Source organism: Canis lupus, chromosome 9, assembly GCF_003254725.2.
Source record: "Canis lupus dingo isolate Sandy chromosome 9, ASM325472v2, whole genome shotgun sequence".
Classification (NCBI taxonomy): Eukaryota; Metazoa; Chordata; class Mammalia; order Carnivora; family Canidae; genus Canis; species Canis lupus.
In genome coordinates this window covers 43,999,180-44,018,183 of record NC_064251.1, presented here as the reverse complement: position 1 = coordinate 44,018,183, position 19,004 = coordinate 43,999,180, and the positions used below count along the sequence as shown (strand labels likewise).

The 19,004-nt window shown below is 44.2% G+C and overlaps 2 protein-coding genes and 1 long non-coding RNA gene across 19 annotated transcripts in view; 2 read left to right on the top strand and 1 right to left on the bottom strand.

The window, feature by feature from the left end:
* The window catches only part of BLTP2 (bridge-like lipid transfer protein family member 2), a 29,969-nt gene extending 23,822 nt beyond the window's left edge, over positions 1-6,147 (top strand). Inside the window, exons 30-39 of one of the 4 annotated variants that reach the window (XM_049114239.1) lie at positions 446-601; positions 684-805; positions 1,892-2,072; positions 3,106-3,196; positions 3,616-3,722; positions 3,858-3,993; positions 4,098-4,228; positions 4,402-4,503; positions 4,809-4,943; positions 5,353-6,147. In XM_049114239.1, the coding sequence (XP_048970196.1) occupies positions 446-601; positions 684-805; positions 1,892-2,072; positions 3,106-3,196; positions 3,616-3,722; positions 3,858-3,993; positions 4,098-4,228; positions 4,402-4,503; positions 4,809-4,943; positions 5,353-5,535 (1,344 nt within the window). In that variant the 3' untranslated portion in view covers positions 5,536-6,147. Of the gene's footprint in view, positions 1-445; positions 602-683; positions 806-1,891; positions 2,073-3,105; positions 3,197-3,611; positions 3,723-3,841; positions 3,994-4,097; positions 4,229-4,401; positions 4,504-4,808; positions 4,944-5,352 lie in introns of those variants that run through there. The other 3 variants (XM_025476391.3, XR_007413040.1, XR_007413041.1) reach the window with 3 other exon arrangements.
* A 135-nt stretch (positions 6,148-6,282) lies between these two features.
* RSKR (ribosomal protein S6 kinase related) lies at positions 6,283-16,558 on the top strand. Of its 13 annotated transcripts, XR_007413042.1 has the most exons (13): positions 6,283-6,607; positions 6,998-7,246; positions 7,335-7,430; positions 7,532-7,600; positions 7,958-8,027; positions 8,248-8,370; positions 8,546-8,586; positions 8,846-8,873; positions 8,985-9,074; positions 9,159-9,247; positions 9,372-9,482; positions 9,643-9,718; positions 9,918-9,977. XR_007413042.1 is itself a non-coding variant. In XM_049114246.1 (12 exons), exons 1-12 carry the CDS (start codon positions 6,551-6,553, stop codon positions 14,807-14,809), a joined length of 1,134 nt encoding a protein of 377 aa, XP_048970203.1. In that variant the 5' UTR covers positions 6,283-6,550; the 3' UTR covers positions 14,810-16,558. The 13 variants fall into 13 exon arrangements, 12 of the variants coding, with proteins under 12 accessions (XP_048970203.1, XP_048970201.1, XP_025332181.1 ...); XM_049114246.1 differs by lacking the exons at positions 9,643-9,718; positions 9,918-9,977 and adding an exon at positions 14,699-16,558; XM_049114244.1 differs by lacking the exon at positions 9,643-9,718 and having other exon boundaries at positions 7,069-7,246; positions 9,918-11,378.
* On the bottom strand, positions 8,138-18,950 carry LOC112677665 (uncharacterized). 2 transcript variants are annotated; one of them, XR_003147135.3, is made up of 5 exons: positions 18,200-18,950; positions 17,673-17,746; positions 9,632-9,708; positions 8,832-8,937; positions 8,138-8,366 (listed from the first exon to the last, which is right to left on the bottom strand). It is a non-coding gene; the product is annotated as an uncharacterized LOC112677665 (long non-coding RNA). The 2 variants fall into 2 exon arrangements; XR_004819131.2 differs by having other exon boundaries at positions 18,625-18,950.
* Positions 18,951-19,004: the final 54 nt, after the last annotated feature.

Sequence of the window (19,004 nt, the reverse complement as noted above, 5' to 3'; positions counted from 1 at the left end):
CCCATTGACCTTGTGCTATATTTGGTGTCCAGTAAGAAAAGCCATGCTTCAAATTGAAGAAAGGACCTTGGGGTTGGTACATCCTGTTAGTCAACAGCAGCCATTGAAATTTCACTTATCTAGGAAAGGTCTGAGTGTTCCGAAGACTATAGAGCTTGTTTACTTTTTTTTTTTTTTTGGTTAGTTCTCTACTCAGTCACTTCAATATCTCTAAGAACAGTAACTAGTTCCCACTATCACCTCCATCCCTACCCTGTGGGACTGGCTTACTGTGAAATTTTTACTACTTCTGCATTGGCCTACCCCTTACACTTGTTACTAATGGTGACAGATACAGGTAAGCTTTCCAGAAGAGATCCTTATTCCTTGTTTCTTTCTCTGTTTCACTTTACTGCAAGACTTGTCTATTAAAAAATCTTGTTCATCTCCTTTTCCATTCCTTCAGGAACACAGTGAGAAGAAGCAGCGGGTCAGGTTCCAGCTTGAGATATCTAGCAATCCTGAGGAACAACGTAGCAGCATATTACATTTGCAAGAGGCTGTGCGGCAGCATGTGGCCCAGATACGGCAGCTGGAAAAGCAGATATATTCTATCATGAAGGTAGTTATCAGGGCAGTCTGAGAGGGTGTTCTCCTAGGACAAGGGAGATCTCCTCTCAGTCTCTCCTGTCCTGGTTCCCTAGTCTTTGCAGGATGACAGCAAGAATGAGAACCTGCTTGACCTGAACCAAAAGCTCCAGTTGCAGCTAAACCAGGAGAAGGCTAGCCTACAGCTGGAAAGTGAAGAGCTTAATATTCTCATCAGGTGCCACAGCATTCTTTCTCTTTTTCCAGAACGCCAGCTAGGATTGATTTCTCTTCTTTGCCCATGTTATGATAGTCTTTAGGTCTAGTGTGCATTATCAAAGGCTGATGTAGATTTGGGCAGTTCCTGAATGAGTCTTGCTGGACTTGGCCAAGAATTGAGAACAGGAGAGCCCTTCCTTTGTCTTCTTATTAGAGTACCTCCTGGGAAAGGGGAAAATCAGATGGTTTGGAAAGATCACTTTTGTGGCCTTGCAACTATGCAGGTGAACTGAAAATAAAATGTCTTTTTTTTTTTTTTAAGATTTATTTATTCATGACAGTCAGAGAGAGAGACAGAGACATAGGCAGAGGGAGAAGCAGGCTCCCTGTGGGGAGCCTGAAGTGAGACTTGATCCCAGGACCCCAGGATCATGACCTGAGCCAAAGGCAGACCCCCAACAACTGAGCCACCCAAGTGTCTCTGAAAATAAAATGACTTGAAGTTGATCAGTAAGGAACACAATTGCAGTTACAATTGTAGGGGTTTATTTTTTTATTTTTTTCTAAATTTTTATTTATTTATGATAGTCACAGAGAGAGAGAGAGAGAGAGAGAGAGGCAGAGACACAGGCAGAGGGAGAAGCAGGCTCCATGCACCGGGAGCCCGACGTGGGATTCGATCCCGGGTCTCCAGGATCGCGTCCTGGGCCAAAGGCAGGCGCCAAACCGCTGCGCCACCCAGGGATCCCTGTAGGGGTTTATTAACAGGCAGAGACTACTTTATTAGCTATGGGGAGCACCTGGCTGGCTCAGTGGAGCGTGTGACTCTTGATCTCAGGATCATGAGTTCAAGTCTCACATTAGGCATAGAGCATACTTAAAAAAACAAAAAACAAACAAAAAAAAAAACCAGCAGCAGCTACAGAACTAAAAGATGGAACTTATTCTTCCAGGCCCCAGATGTGAGAAGCAATGAATCCAGTGAAAAAAATTTAGGGAATACCTGTTCCAAAATAGGTCCATTTCTGGGTTTATCTCATTCCACTCTACTCCCGACCCAAATGCCGTTACCCTTATTGGCTTTGGCCCTCCTGTCCATTTATAGGTGTTTTAAGGACTTCCAATTGCAGCAGGCCAATAAGATGGAGTTGCGAAAGCAACAAGAAGATGTGAGTGTGGTCCGTCGCACTGAGTTCTACTTTGCTCAGGCACGATGGCGCTTGACAGAGGAAGATGGACAGCTAGGAATTGCTGAACTGGAGCTGCAGCGGTTCCTCTACAGCAAGGTATCGGGTATATATGGTCATACAAAAGCAGCATATTGAAAGGCATTGATTTATCTCAGAAGTCTTACAGAAAGAGATACAAAGAGGCTAATGATGATATTAATGATAGAGACATGAGCACAGATCCCTCTTGGACACAACTGTTTATACTATAAAATAATACAGATATAGATGAGTTTGAACAAATGCTTCTTTCATCGAATAAGATTATCCCTAGAAATATGGCCCAGAGGGAAGTAATCGTCCAAGTCCAACTTGGAATAGAATTTTTTTTTTTTTTTAAGATTTTATTTATTCATGAGAGACACACAGAGAGAGAGAGAGAGGCAGAGACACAGGCAGAGGGAGAAGCAGACTCCATGCAGGGAGCCCGACGTGGGACTAGATCCTGGGTCTCTAGGATCACTCCCTGGGCTGAAGGCGGCGCTAAATCGCCGAGCCACCCGGGCTACCCTGGAATAGAATTGTTAATTCTATACTGACATTCAGCTTTCCTGCAATAAGTAACCAATGGCATGGAGGAGAAAACATGATTCATTATTCTGTACCCTTTCCCTCTGGAAGTTTGGAAATATGTGAGACTATTTTTTTTTTAATCTTTTTATTTATTTATGATAGTCACAGAGAGAGAGAGAGAGAGAGAGAGAGAGAGAGGCAGAGACACAGGCAGAGGGAGAAGCAGGCTCCATGCACCGGGAGCCCGATGTGGGATTCGATCCCGGGTCTCCAGGATCGCGCCCTGGGCCAAAGGCAGGCGCCAAACCGCTGCGCCACCCAGGGATCCCAATGTGAGACTATTTTTGAATATCACAGTGACTGGGAAGTACTACTGGCATTTAGTGGCCTTGCCAGTAGTGCCCACGAGAAACTCTGGATTAAAGAGTGAGTTGATTGTATGGAATTGAAAGAGATACTAAAGGTTGGGATTAAACATATGGAGAACCTGAAAACAGAACATGTAGCAATCCTCTAGCAAGCTCCTGATAAAAGGCTTATTTATAGTATGTGTGTGTGTGGAAATCTGTCTTTATAGGTGAATAAGTCTGATGACACAGCAGAACATCTTCTGGAGTTGGGCTGGTTCACTATGAACAACCTCCTCCCCAATGCAGTTTATAAGGCAAGTCTTATTTCCTCATTCCTATCCCATTCTCATGCTTCCTAACATAGGGCATTTTTAAGATATTTTTTATTTTAGAGAGAGAGAGAGTGAGCATGAGTGAGGGGAGGGGCAGAGTGAGAAGAAAAGAGAGAATCCTAAGCGGACTCTGTGCTCAGCATGGAGCCCAATGTGGTGCTTGATCTCAGCCCTGAGATCATGAGCTGAAATCAAGAGTTAGATGCTTAGCTGATTGAGCCACCCAGGCGCCCCCTAACACAGGGAGGGGCCCATTTGTAAGGGCCCTTCCACATAAATCCAATATGGGAAACAGTGTGGTGATCTGAGAGGTTGAACGTTTGTCCAGCTTAGCAAGACTATTGCTTTTCCTTTTAGTCTGCATGGATTTGTGGGTTGATTTATCACTCTTTATCCTACAGGTAGTCCTGCGGCCCCAGAGTTCCTGCCAGTCTGGGCGACAGCTCGCCCTCCGCCTCTTCAGCAAAGTCCGGCCCCCTGTTGGGGGTATTTCTGTTAAGGAACACTTTGAGGTTAATATATAGTCCTTTGGGGATCCAGAAACAAAGGGCACTCAAAAGCTGTGTGTTGTTATACTATGTTAGGGGTAGGTAAACTGAGGGATGATATCTGAGCTTAATTGCTTCTTCAGCCTTTTTCCTCTTTAGGTAAATGTGGTGCCTCTCACCATCCAGCTGACACACCAGTTCTTTCATAGAATAATGGGCTTTTTCTTTCCTGGCCGAAGTGTGGAAGATGATGAGGTTGGTGATGAAGAAGATAAGTCCAAACTGGTGACTACTGGTGAGAACTTTTATGGTGGAGCTCCAGAAGACTGGGGTAGTGGCCCCAGAGATAGCTAAAGCTTCAAAAAGAGGATAGCAGCTGGTATGCTTGCATTTTCATAGGAATACCAGTGGTGAAGCCTCGGCAGCTGATTGCTACAGATGATGCAGCACCACTGGGCCCTGGGAAGGGTGTGGCACAAGGCTTAAACCGGAGTTCTGGTGTCAGAAGATCATTTCGGAAAGTACCTGAGGTACCAGACATGCCCCTGATCATGGAGAGATGGGACAGTCCTGAGGTTCTCTGTTTGGGCCAGCTGGGGATGTTTTCAGTCTTTTCCAGGGATGAAAGGAGATGGAGACATCTCCTTTCCTGAGTTTCTTCTGATGGTTTCAGGGACTCACACTCCTTTCCTGCCTCTCCTAGCACCCTGTGGATGATATTGACAAGATGAAAGAGCGAGCTGCCATGAACAACTCCTTCATCTACATAAAGATTCCACAGGTTCCTCTGTGTGTCAGCTACAAGGTCTGTTCCTCCCTAGTACTTTCTAGAACAGGGTGGGAAGGGAGCCAGATAAGATCAGAGATTAAAGTTAGTCATGGACAATCTGGTTTGTGAAGTTGGTCTATGGGTGATAATCTGCTATTCCCTCTACTGCCTTCAGGAGTCAGAACCATTACAGGATGAGGTAAGGGGAATCAGTATCTGTAAATTGCTGCTGTAGGAAAGTACTAGACTTCCGACTCAAGTACTAGCTTGAACTAAAAATGGCAGCTAATGTATCTTTTCATTCTTCTTTTCTCTGTCCTCTTCCCCTCCTTCTCTTGCAGGGTGAGAAAAACAGTGTGGATTGGGGTGACCTTAACCTGGTGCTGCCCTGTCTGGAGTACCATAACAACACATGGACATGGCTAGACTTTGCCATGGCTGTCAAGAGGGACAGCCGCAAAGCCCTAGTTGCCCAGGTATCCCGGCAGAATTCATGGCTCTTTGGTTAGCAGGGGCTGGCAAACAGATCCTGGGCTCAGGAGCATTTCATTGTAGGACATATGTAGGACAAGCAGCCTTGGGAATGGACGGGTGAATGAAGTGAGCTGCCCTCTCCATGACTTTGGTCAGATGACTAAATTAAATGTTTACTGAGTGTTTCATATATGTTAACTACTGTTGATTTTTAGGAAACTGAGGGCTGATGCAACTTCAGGTTCAGAATGGGTTCTAATTAGACTGTAAGCTTCTTAACAGCAGAGATAATTTTATAATTTGAATTGCCCCATTGTGTCTTCATGTAAGCTTAATAAATCTTTATTGATTTGGTTCACATTGATTTATTTTGCTTATCCCACTAATGCTTCCCTTCTCCTAACTTATTAGGTAATCAAAGAGAAGCTAAGGCTGAAGCCTGCAACAGGGTCTGAGGTCCGAGGAAAGCTAGAAACTAAATCAGACCTCAACATGCAGCAGCAAGAAGAGGAGGAGAAAGCCCGGCTCCTCATCGGTTTAAGTGTGGGCAACAAGAACCCTGGCAAGAAGTCCATCTTTGGCAGGCGCAAGTGATCCAGCATCCAAGAGTGGCTGCAGTACAGGATCTGACTCTGGCTCAGGCCCCAGGGACTTGTGGGGTGGGAGGCGTCTCCCTTCACCTATCAGGATTTGGGGGGGTTGGGAGACCACGGGGTACTGTGGAGAGAGGCAGTGCTTTTTTAACAGCTGGCCTGTTCCCTGCAGAATACGGTGGATAATAATGCTGAGTTCTACCTCACACTGATCAGCAGGCCAAGGGCCAGAGGCATCAAGAGAGCAAGACCCAGGGAATGGGTCCAGGATCAGGATCTGGTTCCCTTGGGGGCAACTGAAAGGGTGGGAGGGACAGTTCTGATCAAGTGTGATAAATTTTTATAGACCTATATATAAATACATAAATATATATTTCTAAGTGTAACTGCTCTCCCTCTGTGCTGGAAACTTGAGGGGAGGAGCTGATCTGTTCCTCATTTCACTGCCTTGTATGAGAGGTATTAGGGTTCTGGGGGGAAATCAGCCCCTTTTCAATCTGTGCCAAGTTCACTTGGGAAGATGGCAATAGGTGCCAGGGCTGGCCATGGGTCCCCTTGGGGTATGTCCTGGAGAATGGAAAGAAAACAAAGAGAAAAATATATTTAAAGTTGATTTTTTTTTTTTTTTTTTTTTTTGGTGTGTTAAGTGCATATGGGTTCAACCTGTGTCCGTCCCTCCCCATCAACCCAAGACATATCCTTTAGCTGTTACTCTGAGGATGGCCTCTTCCCTCCTGTGAAACTATATCATGGATACTTCCCAGCTCTGGTTTGACGCTGGCCCCCTAATAGGTCTCTGCACATTTTAGTGCTGGCTATGAGCCTATTCATAACTGGGGTGGGGGTGGGGGATAGGATTTGAGGATAAGAGTGGGGTTAGGCTGCAGCAATTTGCATCTCTAGTCATGAACAACAAGGAAGAGGCGGGGCTCATGTGTAATGTAGCATAAGGGGAGGAATTGCTTATGTAACAGACAGCAGATTTAGCAGGAGGAGAGAGGAAGCAGAGGCTTTGAATGGGAACAGTGAGCTGTCGGCAGGGGCAACATGCCCCGGTGGCTGCTTCTCATAAGGTAGGCTGTGGGGCTCTGGCAGCCTATTTAGGGGAGGTGAAGGGGTATGGGCTTAAGGCCTAGGAACTGACTGGTGCGGAGAATGTTAATGATGCCCATAGTGGAGGTGGAACAGGAGGCTATGCTGTGAAAATATCCCAACCCCATAGTAAGAGGCACAGGCTGAATTTCTGATGCCTCAAAGGGAAAGTGTCCAAATACTGCTTTTCTACAGGATTTGAATCATATCCAGGAAATCTAGGCCTTGGCCTAAAGCAAGAGCAATGGTAAATTTGCCTGGTGCTCAAAAACATATCTCTAAGATTGGGATTTGAGGGTATACCTTCTAAGATGGGCAGAACTTGTAATGCCTCAAGGGTAGAGGTTTAGAGTGGCTCCCTTGGTTCTTAGCAGGGTGGCAACATCCAGGGTGCCTGGGTCCGAGGCTGGAAGAGCCTCTGGTCAGGTGTGGGGACTACCAGGTCAGGTCTGGAAGAGTTGTGGGGACTACGGAGACATCAGTGCCTACACCAGGAACCCCCGGAGCTGGCCCCATTGCTAATAGAGAAGCCTCTGTCTGAGTGGCCAGTGCCTCAGTTCGTCAACCTTTTTCTGCCGGAGTTTCCCATTAGGCCCCTGAGGGGGCATCACCAGCTGAAGGTAGGTCAGTCCCTGGAAGGGGTATCAGTCTTGGGGAGATATCTAGAAGTGTCTAGAGTTTCAACAGCCCTACTCCATTTCTCTACAGATTTTAGGCCTTGTGGCTAAAGGCTCCTTTGGAACAGTCCTCAAAGTGCTAGATTGTGGCCAGAAAGCAGTATTTGCAGTGAAGGTAGGGATCCAGGTACTCTTCCACATCATTCTCTAGTCCCTGCCTCCAATCTTGATTTCAGAAAGGTATGGTGGGCATAACCTATAGGAGTCATCACTCCTCTCCTTTTATAGGTGGTGCCCAAGGTAAAGGTCCTACAGAGAGACATCCTGAGGCAATGCAAAGAGGAAGTTAGCATCCAGGTATGCACAGAGCCCAGGAATGGATCCTAGGAAGAACTAAACCGCAGGTGGAGAAAGCACCTTTCCGGTCCAACTGTCCTGCTCTTCCTGGTTCTGTCCCCTCCCTCTGCTTCAACCAAAGTAGATCCTGGGAAAAGTAGTTATCAGTTAATTCTAGGTCCTTCCGTGTCTAGTATGTCCCTCCAGCATGTCTTAGGTGTTTCTCAGTATCCTGCTGGTTTTGGGATTTAGTTCACCTGAACCAAGAGGTGGGGCAGCAGCTCCTTTTCTGCACAACTAGGTAAATCCTGACTTCTTGGCCGCCTTGATCCCCAATGACCTTTTTCCTCCGTAACTTCCTGTTTTCTTCATTCCTAGCGACAGATCAAGCATCCTTTTGTACACAGTTTGGGGGACAGCTGGCAGGGAAAACGGCACCTCTTCATTAGTGAGTGACTGGTTTCTCCTCATTCCCAAGAGTCCTTCTGTTGTACTCTCCACCTGAGATTACCCATCCCTTTGGCTTGTTCTCCCTTTGCACTGTTTTCCTTCCCAGAGCACTTTTATCTCTCAAAGGGAGAGGGAACAATAGGTGGCATGAGTTTGGGCAAGAAGCCTAAAATAAAATGCTTTGAGCCCAGACACAGTAACCCTCTAATATTGCCTAGACTTCTGGTACTTTGCAGTGTGCAGCTACTGCAGTACAGATCTGTACTCCCTCTGGTCCTCTGTTGGCTGCTTTGCTGAGGCTTCCATCCGCCTCTTTGCTGCTGAACTGGTTCTGGTGCTGTGTAAGTGAAACAGGAATGGTAATGGAAATGAGGGAAGAATTAAGAGGGAGGGGCAGAGAGAACTGATATTAACCCTGGAGGTCAAAGAACTAGGATAGGAATGGGATGGGAACTATTAGGGAATCTGGAAACATAGGAGAGCTTTAGCACACCCCATACTTGCTGTCATCCACAGGTTACCTCCATGACTTGGGCATTATCCATCGAGATGTGAAGGTAGAGTTATGTGCTTTTTTTCTTTATCTAAAGTGGGGCCTCAGAAGTTTCAACAGATCTAAGTAGGCGGAGGGGGGAGGGGCTGAGAACAGCTGACCTTAGGGCCCTCATAAGCCACTAAGGATTTGGGCAAGGGCCATCAAAGTATAGGCTTGAATGCTGAATAGGGCATCTTTCTCAGCTGGGAGGTAGGTATACATGATGAAAGAGGGTTGGAAGGAAGAGGATGACTAATAACTTCTCACCTGTGATTTTTCAGATGGAGAATATCCTTCTGGATGAACAAGGTAAGTCCTTTTCTTTTCCTAGCTCCAGAATGAGAGGTACCCTCAGTTTGGGAATAAGTCATGGCTAATAAGGGGAGGAACAGAGTGGTGCTGTTGCCTTATCTTTCACAGGCCATCTGAAACTGACAGATTTTGGTCTGTCTCGCCACCTACCCCAGGGAGCCCGAGCCTATACTATTTGTGGCACTCTTCAGTACATGGGTGAGAGAGGGGCTAAAGCTGGTGGGTAAGCATTGGTTGGAGGATAGCCAATTGATACCAGTGACAACTGTCCTTCAAATCTAGCCCCAGAGGTCCTGAGTGGAGGGCCTTACAACCATGCTGCTGATTGGTGGTCCCTGGGTGTCTTGCTTTTCTCTCTGGCAACTGGGAAGGTGAGAGAATGGTAGGGATGTCGGGCAAAGAGAGAGGCTTTTCCCTGTAGTGGGAAGAAGACCTTAGGAAATCTTGCCTTATTCCTGCCAAGCAGTGATACGTGCCCCCTCCCCCTTAACTCAGTTCCCAGTGGCTGCAGAGAGAGATCATGTGGCCATGTTGTCAAGTGTGACCTACTATGATTCTGAGATCCCATCTTCTCTTAACCAGGGGCTCTCACTCCTGCTCCATGAGGTAAGGGTGAACACAATTTTCCTTCTTGACTACCAAACCATTCATTCTCTCCTTCCCTATTGCTGAAGTGATATTTCCCCATTCCTCTAATAATCTGGGTGGGGTGGGGGTGTGTTCCATTTTGATCAAGTACCACCCTCACCACTTACCCTCTAAACAGCACTTCAGATTTGACTTCTGAGTTCCTCATCCTTCAAGTATCCTCCCCATCCAGAACAGATCACTTCTGAAAGAAGGCGAGTGTTACTCCTACCAGTCAATACAGCACCTTTTTATTCCCACCTTTGCCCCCAAATTAGTCTGTTTCTCTCTCTTTCAAATCCTTTTTTGGATTCTTCTTCCTGCCCTCCACAGCTCTGTGAACTTCTTCTCCAGTTTTCTGTTTAGCCCCCTTCCCATTCCAGTCCCTCATCCTTCATTTCTATTTGCCTTCAGCTCTTATGCCAGAATCCCCTCCATCGACTACGTTACTTGCATCACTTCCAGGTCCACCCTTTCTTTCGGGGTGTGGCCTTTGACCCAGAGCTCCTCCGGAAGCAGCCAATGAACTTTGTCATGGAGACACAAGCTACTCAGCCCACTCCATCGGAATCCATGCTTTTCAAGGATTTTGACTGTAACCTGGAGTCCTACCTGAACCATCCCAGCCTTGCTTGAGCCCCTCTACTGTAGATTGGGGCCCATCTGGGAACCTGAGGATTTCTCCATTGCCAACTTAGTATGACTACCTTAATGATCCAGTTACCATTCTGTTCTACTTATTGGACCAGAGTTCAAATCTTGGACATTCTGCTATTGGCAGCCACAATGGCCCTATCCCTCCCCACCCTCTAATACAACCCAGCTCTCTTTTTTTAGTATATGTGCTGCCGAAGCGAGTATAACAACCCAGCTCTCAATTCAACATCTCAGAGTGTTGACCTTTTCCTTTGCTTCATTTCTCCAGTGCTCATACCCTGAAGCTTTCAGTCAGAGGCTTATTCTACTTTTCCCTTTCCTTGTTTCTCTGCCATATTTCCTTTCTTTATTTTTCTTTATTATAGGGGAGGGGTAAAGGGAGACCAAGAATCTTAAGCAGGCTCCATGCCCAGCTCAGAGCCAATAACTTGGGGCTCAATCTCACAACCCTGAGATTATGACCTAAGATGAAATCAGGAGTCGTATGCTTAACTGACTGAGGCACCCAGGTGCCCCTGCCATATTTCTTTTTTTTTTTAATTTCTTTTTTTAAGGATTTTATTTATTCATGAGAGACACACACACAGAGAGAGGCAGAGACACAGGCAAAGGGAGAAGCAGGCTCCACACAGGGAGCCCAATGTAGGACTCGATCCTTGGACTCCAGGATCACACCCTGGGCTGAAGGCAGGTGCTAAACCGCTGAGCCACCCAGGGATTCCCACATTTCCTTTCTTGAGCAATAATGATACTTCATGGGGTCTCAAGGTGCTATTTATGTGTTTAATAGGCTTGTTGGAAACAGTATGAATGTTTTTCAAACGTCTCAAAAGCTGGCATTTTAACCCCTAAATATGCAGCTAAGACATATGATCTGGGGCTCAAAGCCAGTCTGTAATCCAGTTTTTAAAAATTTCAAAAGTGAATCTAACAGCCTAATGTGAGGAATAGGAACAGAAACAAGTGTGGGTTAAATGTCTTCTAAGGCTAATTGGAATAGCTATAGAATTTTTTTTTCCAAAACAAAACCTCTTCAAAAGACCTAAGATTCTTGGGGCGCCTGGGTGACTCAGCGGTTGAGCGTCTACCTTTGTTTGGCTCAGGTCATGATCCCGGGGTCCTGGGATCGAGTCCCACAGCAGGCTTCCCGGAAGGAGCTTGCCTCTCCCTCTGCTTATGTCTCTGCCTCTCTCTCTGTCTTTCTCATGAATAAATAAATAAAATCTTAAAAAAAAAAAAAAAAAGAACAAAGTTCTTAAATTGATCATTTCCCTACAGAGCCTAGGATTCAGTTTCTTTTTTTTTTTTTCTTCTAAGATTGTATTTATTGGGCAGCCCTGGTGGCTCAGTGGTTTAGCGCCACCTTCAGCCCAGGGCCTGATCCTGGAGACCTGGGATCCTGGATCGGGCTCCCTGCATGGAGCCTGCTTCTCCCTCTGCCTCTCTCTCCTCTCTGTGTATTCTCATGAATAAATAAATAAAAATCTTAAAAAAAAAAAAAGATTGTATTTATTTATTCATGAGAGAGACAGAGAGAGAGGCAGAGACGTAGGCAGAGGGAAAGGCAGGTTCCCTCCGGGAAGCCTGCTGTGGGACTCAATCCCAGGACCCTGGGATCATGACCTAAGCCAAATGAAGGTAGACGCTCAACCGCTGAGTCACCCAGGTGTCCCTAGGATTCAGTTTCTGATGGGCAAACCAAGAGATTAAGAGGCATGACATCAATCTTAAGATTTAAGGTTAGATGTATTTCAAAAACCTTTTCCTAAAAAAAAACAAAAACAAAAAAAACCTTTTCCTTTAGTAAGGAAAATCATCTGGACCTTAACTTTATATACATTTCTGGCCTTTAGGACTTTTCATTATTTTTTAACTTCTCAAAACCTTCATTTTTTTTTTTTTTTTTTTTTTTAAAACCTTCATTTTTTAAAAAACAATTTATTTGTATTTAAGTAATCTCTATATCCAATGTGGGGCTCAAACTCGACCCAAGATCAAGAGTTTCATGCTTTTCTGAGCCAGCCAGGTGCCCCTCAAAATCTTCATTTTTATTATTTTTCAATTATATCTGATCTCTCTTTACAGACCAAAGAGAGTCTGGAAAGTACTCAGTATACTTGTGTTTATTAATTCTGTTCCCTGGATTAAGCCAGATTTTCCTTGTACGTAGCTGGCATTTTATTGGCCTCTGCAAATTGCTTTTTCTGGATTGTACTTTGGCAATCTGTAGGAAAATCCCTATGAAATTTAATTAATTGCTGTGGATATTGTAAACGGTGTTCATCATTATAGTTCGTAATGTTCTGTTTAATGATGCATGGGAGAAATTTCCTCTGGACCCAGCTGTGCTTTTCCTGAATTGCTGTTTGGTTTTACCTTAAAGACACTAAATAGTCAATAGACTGTATTTTTCTCTTCATATCAGTGCTAAACCAATTAGAGCCTAATTTGTGGTCCACTTCCATCAAGTGTTTAGGACTTCATGTTGAATGTTTTGTATGCTAGCCGCATTCTTGGTTCCATCTTCCTTTCCTACCTTTATTTTCTTTTTTCTGTTTTAATCTTTTTTCTTACTATATTATTATCTCCGTCTTTGTAAGCCTTTTTGGACGAGGTTGGGATATAAATGAATAGTGTAACGTTAATGCTTTTGATTATCTCATTTCTCTTTAGACCCTTTTTTAGCTTTACTACATTTTTTTTTAAGTTGTAGTGAACATACTGCATATTGGATAAAAGCCCTAAATACTAGAAATAGGAACTAATGGTTTCTAAAGTAGTTAAGAGTATTAGGTGCCTGGATCCACCACTATCTCAGAGTATTTACACAAGTTATTTTAACTTCTCTGGATTTTAGTTTTCCCATTCTATATATAGAATGAAGGGGTTATAATCACTGGTTCTTGATTGTTGGGGGATGGGCTTCAGAGTTCTGTGATGCTTTTTCAAAGGGCAAATGTAGATAATTTTATGGTACTGTGTGTCTGGCCCAGTGTTTTTTTTTTTTTTTTTAAAGATTTTATTTATTCATGAGAGACACAGAGAGGGAGGCAGAGACAGGCAGAGGGGAGAAGCAGGCTCCTCAAGGGGAGCCTGATGTGGGACTTGATCCCAGGACCCCGGGATCACGCCCTGAGCCAAAGGCAGACGCTCAACCACTGAGCCACCCAGGTGTCCTGTGGTCCAGTATTAATTAATGTTCAGGTCACTTAACATATAGCTTCTTTGGTCACAGCAGCATATTGGTTTAAGGTCTTTCAGACATGGTGATATGTCACTAAGGTCCCTTTCTTAGGTAATATTAGGTAGCTTTAAGACCATAGTCCTATAAGTGTAGTTTGAATAATTTATCACATGTGGACATTTTTTAATGTATTCTGTTCAATCAGTGGGGCACTATAGCAGTTATTCTCAGGGTAGAATGGAAGGGGTGATAGAAAATCAAAGTTTCAAAAGGTATAATTTGAAAAAGCACTGTCTTCACCCCCAGTTTTAATATGCTCATCCCTGAAAGGCATTCTTTCCTGCCGTCCCTCCACCTGTTTAGAATCACTAACCTATAAATATAATACCTTTTACTTATCCACATGAAATTCACTTAAAAATATTTTTATAGGGGATCCCTGGGTGGCGCAGCGGTTTGGCGCCTGCCTTTGGCCCAGGGCGCGATCCTGGAGACCCGGGATCGAATCCCACATCGGGCTCCCGGTGCATGGAGCCTGCTTCTCCCTCTGCCTGTGTCTCTGCCTCTCTCTCTCTCTCTGTGACTATCATAAATAAATTAAAAAAAAAATATTTTTATATACAACCTGATATCATTTAAGTCTAACTCTATGCTTTGATTTTTCATTACCTAGAAGAAATCAAATATACCTATCAGTTTAGATATTTTATGCTATATCCCTTCTATATTTTCTAAGAATGTAAGATTATTCTTAACACCAATCCTTATATTCTTCTAGAAAACTATCTTTGTAGTTCTACCCGTTGTTTTTTACCTCTAAGTTTCTTCACCATATATTGATCTGTTCTTGATTTAACAAATTGGTAATCACAGTTCCTTACTTAGTTACTTCTTTACATAGAATCTTCAATGTAAAAATCTTGTCGAAGCTTTTTCAAAATAAAATCATAGGGCAGCCCCAATGGCTCAGCGTTTTAGCGCCGCCTTCAGCCCAGGGCCTGATCCTGGAGACCTGGGATCAACTCCCACATCAGGCTACCTGCATGGAGCCTGCTTCTCCCTCTGCCTGTGTCTCTGCCTCTCTCTTTCTCTCTCTCTCTGTGTCTCTCATGAATAAATAAATAAAATCTTGAAAAACAAAACTAAATAAAATCATATTCACTGCATTATTAACTCCTGTTACGAGCTGAATTATGTCTCCCCTGCACTCCCCCTCCCTGCATTCATACGTTGAAGTCCTAACCCCCAGTACTTAAGAATGGGACTGTATTTGAAGATAGTCTTAAAGACATAATTAAGTTAAAGTGAGGTCATGTGGGTTGGCCCTAATCCAATGATTGATGTCCTTATAAAGAAGAAATTAGGACACAGACACACACTGAAGGAAGACCAAGTGAAGATACAGGGAGATGACAGCTATCTACAAGCCAGTGGGAAAAGCCTCAGAAGAAACCAACTCTGCTGACACCTTGATCTCAGACTTCTAGTTCCAGAATTATGAGAAAATAAATTTCTGTTGAGTCTCTGGTACTTTGTTATATAGCAACCCTAGCAAATACAACTGCTATGATGAGTTCTAATAGATAAATCAGGAATGATTATTTACAAAAAAAAAAAAAAAAAAAAAGAATGCTAGCTTCTTCCCTATAGTTCTGAGAACATCGTTATTTCCATAAAGTTTTGCTGGTTTATGGAGCCCACTGATTAGCAGCTGTCACACTGCCTCCTTTGTTCAGTACTCCCATCATACACATCATATACACATACATTGTAGCAGGGCTACTAATTCCAGTTTCATTCTTGAATTCACATAGAACTGCCTGGTGTGTACTTCACAGAGCTGCTGATTTGGGTTGTTTATTTAGATTTTTACAAAATAAGTAATCTCTAATCCTAAATTTTTTTTTTCTAATCCTAAAATTAAAAACTACAAGTGTTGGGGTACCTGGCTGGCTCAGTCGGTAGAGCATGTGAATCTTGATTTTGGGATTGTAAGTCTGAGTCCCATGTTAAGCACAGAGATTAAAAATAAAGTAAAACTACAAGTGTTTAAAAATATTTGGACCCCTACTTCATATATATATAAAACTTAATTCCATATACATTAATGATTTTTTAAAATATTTATTTATTTATTCATGAGAGACGCACACAGAGAGGCAGAGACACAGGCAGAAGGAGAAGCAGGCTCCATGCAAGGAGCCCGACGTGGGACTCGATCCACGGTCTCCAGGATCACATCCTGGGCTGCAGGTGGCGCTAAACCGCTGCGCCACCGGGGCTGCCCTACATTAAGGATTTAAATGTGATTGTCAAAACATTTAAAAGTTTTAGAAGAACATTTGGGAGATTAGACCTACAATCAAGGGATGGAGGAGATAACTAAACCAAAACAGAAAATGAAAACACTATAAAAACATATTTACATAAAAATCTGGAAAACAGGGCAGCCCCGGTGGCGCAGCGGTTTAGTGCCGCCTGCAGCCCAGGGCCTGATCCTGGAGACCGTGGATCGAGTCCCACGTCGGGCTCCCTGCATGGAGCCTGCTTCTCCCTCTGCCTGTGTCTCTGTCTCTGTGAATAAATAAAATCTCAAAAAAAAAAAAATCTGGAAAATGAATGACTCGATCAAGATGCTCTTAACTCCACCACATAAAAGTCCTATATGTACGGCCAAAGATACTATTAATAAAGTCAATGGACAAAAGCAAATTTTAAAAAATTCATAATGTGATGACATCACAAACCCTTGCAAATTAGAACAGACATAACCTATTTTTTAAAAAGGGCAAGGAAGGGATCCCTGGGTGGCGCAGCGGTTTGGCGCCTGCCTTTGGCCCAGGGCGCGATCCTGGAGACCCGGGATCGAATCCCACATCAGGCTCCCGGTGCATGGAGCCTGCTTCTCCCTCTGCCTGTGTCTCTGCCTCTCTCTCTCTCTCTCTGTGACTATCATAAATAAATAAAAAGAAAAATTAAAAAAAAAAAAAAAAAAAAAGGGCAAGGAATATGAAATGATGAATCAATTACATCTATATCGTTGACACAGAAGGGTCTTTACTAGGGGCATCTGGCTGGCTCAGTTGGTAGAGCATGCCACTCATGATCCTGGGTTGTGAATTCAAGCCCCATGTTAGGAGGGAGTAGAGTTCACTTAAAAAAAAAAAAAAAGAAGAAGAAGGCTCTATATAAGACATTGAATGAGGGGGAAAAATGCAGAAGTATAAGAAATGGTGTAATTTTTGTAAAGACTTCAATACTTTCTTCCCTTTCATGTGTGTCACAGAGAATGAAAAAATGGGAAAGAGAAGTACAAGTGGAGAAAAAAGACACTGGCCCTCAATCCCAGAGACCCCATTCTACATATTAATTAATTTTAGGGGAGAAAATGTGTGTATAAAATAGACATACAGAACCTGTGTATGTGTATGCATATGTTTTACAAAGGTGTACACACTATTGATTACCTCAGGCAGGTAGAATGGAGGGGGGAGGCTTTGCCTTTAAAACACGCTTGCATTGCATTGTTTCACTTGCTATAACAGGCATCGATTATTTTTATAATTTGAAAACCACCAAATTTGGGATGCCTGGGTGATTCAGGGATTGAGCGAATGCCTTTGGGTCAGGGCATGATCCTGGAGCTCCGGGATTGAGTCCCATATCGGGCTCCCTGCATGGAGCCTGCTTCTGCCTCTACTACCTCTACCTCTGCCTGTGTCTCTGCCTCTCTCTGAGTCTCTCATGAATAAATAAAATCTTAAAAAAAAAAAACCCAAGTTTTAAAAATTATGCAAAACAATACTAATATTCTGTTTGTTACCTATTTATAATAGTATTTTCCCACTCATCTACTCTTCCATATCTGTCCTGATTTGCTGCTGGAAGCACCATATCGTTTTGGCTACTCACCTAGCTCTGACATACCACCTGCGACAAAGAATAAGCATTCCAATCGACACATTTCTATAATACAGGTTTTTATCGGGACACTTGGGTGGCTCAGCAGTTGAGCATCTGCCTTCGGCTCGGGGCATGATCCTGGGGTTCCAGGATCGAGTCCCACGGTGGGCTCCCTGCATGGAACCTGCTTCTCCCTCTGCCTGTGTCTCTGCCTCTCTCTCTCTCTGTGTCTCTCATGAATAAATAAATAAAATCTTTTAAAAAAATACAGGTTTTTACCAGTAGCACTTAGTTTTGTTTTGGTTCTTCTGCCACTTTCCACTCTTATTTTATTTGTGAATCTTTTTGATCGACCAGAAGTACATAGACCTTGGGATTCCCTCTGCGAGTCTTGGGAAACCCCAGGCTCAAGTTTGTGTTTTTACCTTGTCTTTCTTCCAGTTTTCCATTCAAGCAACTGTTATCTGTAGGCTGGGACTGTCATGTTTCTAGAGCAGTGCTGTCCAATAGAAGTATAATATAAGCTCTGTAAGTCATTTAAATTTGCCAGTAGCCGCATTAAAAACGTAAAAAGAAACAAGTGAAATTAATGTATTTTACTTAACCCAATACACCTAAAATATAATTTCAACATGTAATCAATATTAAAAAATATTCTATATTCTTTTTTACATACAAAGTCTTCGAAACCCAGTTTGTATTTTACACCTATAAACATCTCAGTTTGGACTAGCCACATTTGAAGTGCTCAAGAATCACATGTGGCTAGTGGCTATGCTATCAGACCACAGGGTTCTACGGAAGCTCATGCCTACAGTTCATGACAGATTATAGTTCTTCCTCCTTGTATGATTTCCTTTTCCAACTTCATTAAGACTTCAGAGTGTAAGTAAGGTACAGTGAGTGTCGCAAGGAACACACTTTATCACAGACTCTAACTCTGAGTACTTACCGTTAGGCTGTTTCCAAAAATCAATTCCACCTTCCATGGCTAGATTTTCCACGGAGGGGATTCAAGCCGACAGAAGAATATAGTCCTATAGTTGGTGGCGTGGTGGGTTGAAATCTCGACTCTGCCATTTACTACCGGCGGGGCATTGGGCCAATTTTATTAGGGCTTAGGTTCTGGTCTGCAAAAGGGTGGTATTTATACCTACTTCATAGGTCCTTAGGAGGGTTCAAGGAGTTACTATAGAGAAAGCATTTGGAAGTGCCAGGTACATAATAAATGTTCAATACTTGCTAGCTGTCGTTCCCGTAAACTTGTAGCAGGCCCTGAGGTAAGTCCCAGGGAAACACGAGACAGTCCGAAGAGCCTACATTCCAGCTCAAGGCCACCTCAGGCCACCCCGACACAGGGCCTACGCGCGGACCCACCTGGCCTCGTTCGTTACAGGACTTTCCATCACTTCTCCCTTCCGCGCACCCCAAGGCTCTTTCCGGTCTGGCTAAGGCGCCAGGTAACTAAGGCAGACCCGAGGAGAGGCCTCCTCAGGCCAGGGAACCGAGACAACTTTTCTGACAGGGTGTGAGGGTGGCCCACTGCAAGCGGGAGGTAGCTGACTCTCCAGCTGTCTGGGTACCCGCGCCGAGGTGAGGCCGCAAAGCCGGCCTGGCCCGGGGTGTGCTTCCAGCCCCTCAGCCGGCTCCTGCGCCGCGAGTGCTGTTGGTGGGTGTCCGTCCAGCCAGCGGGCGCGCGCCGACCGCCGGGCGGCGGGGGCGTGGCCTGCCCTAGCCCCGCCCCCGCCCGCCGGGCT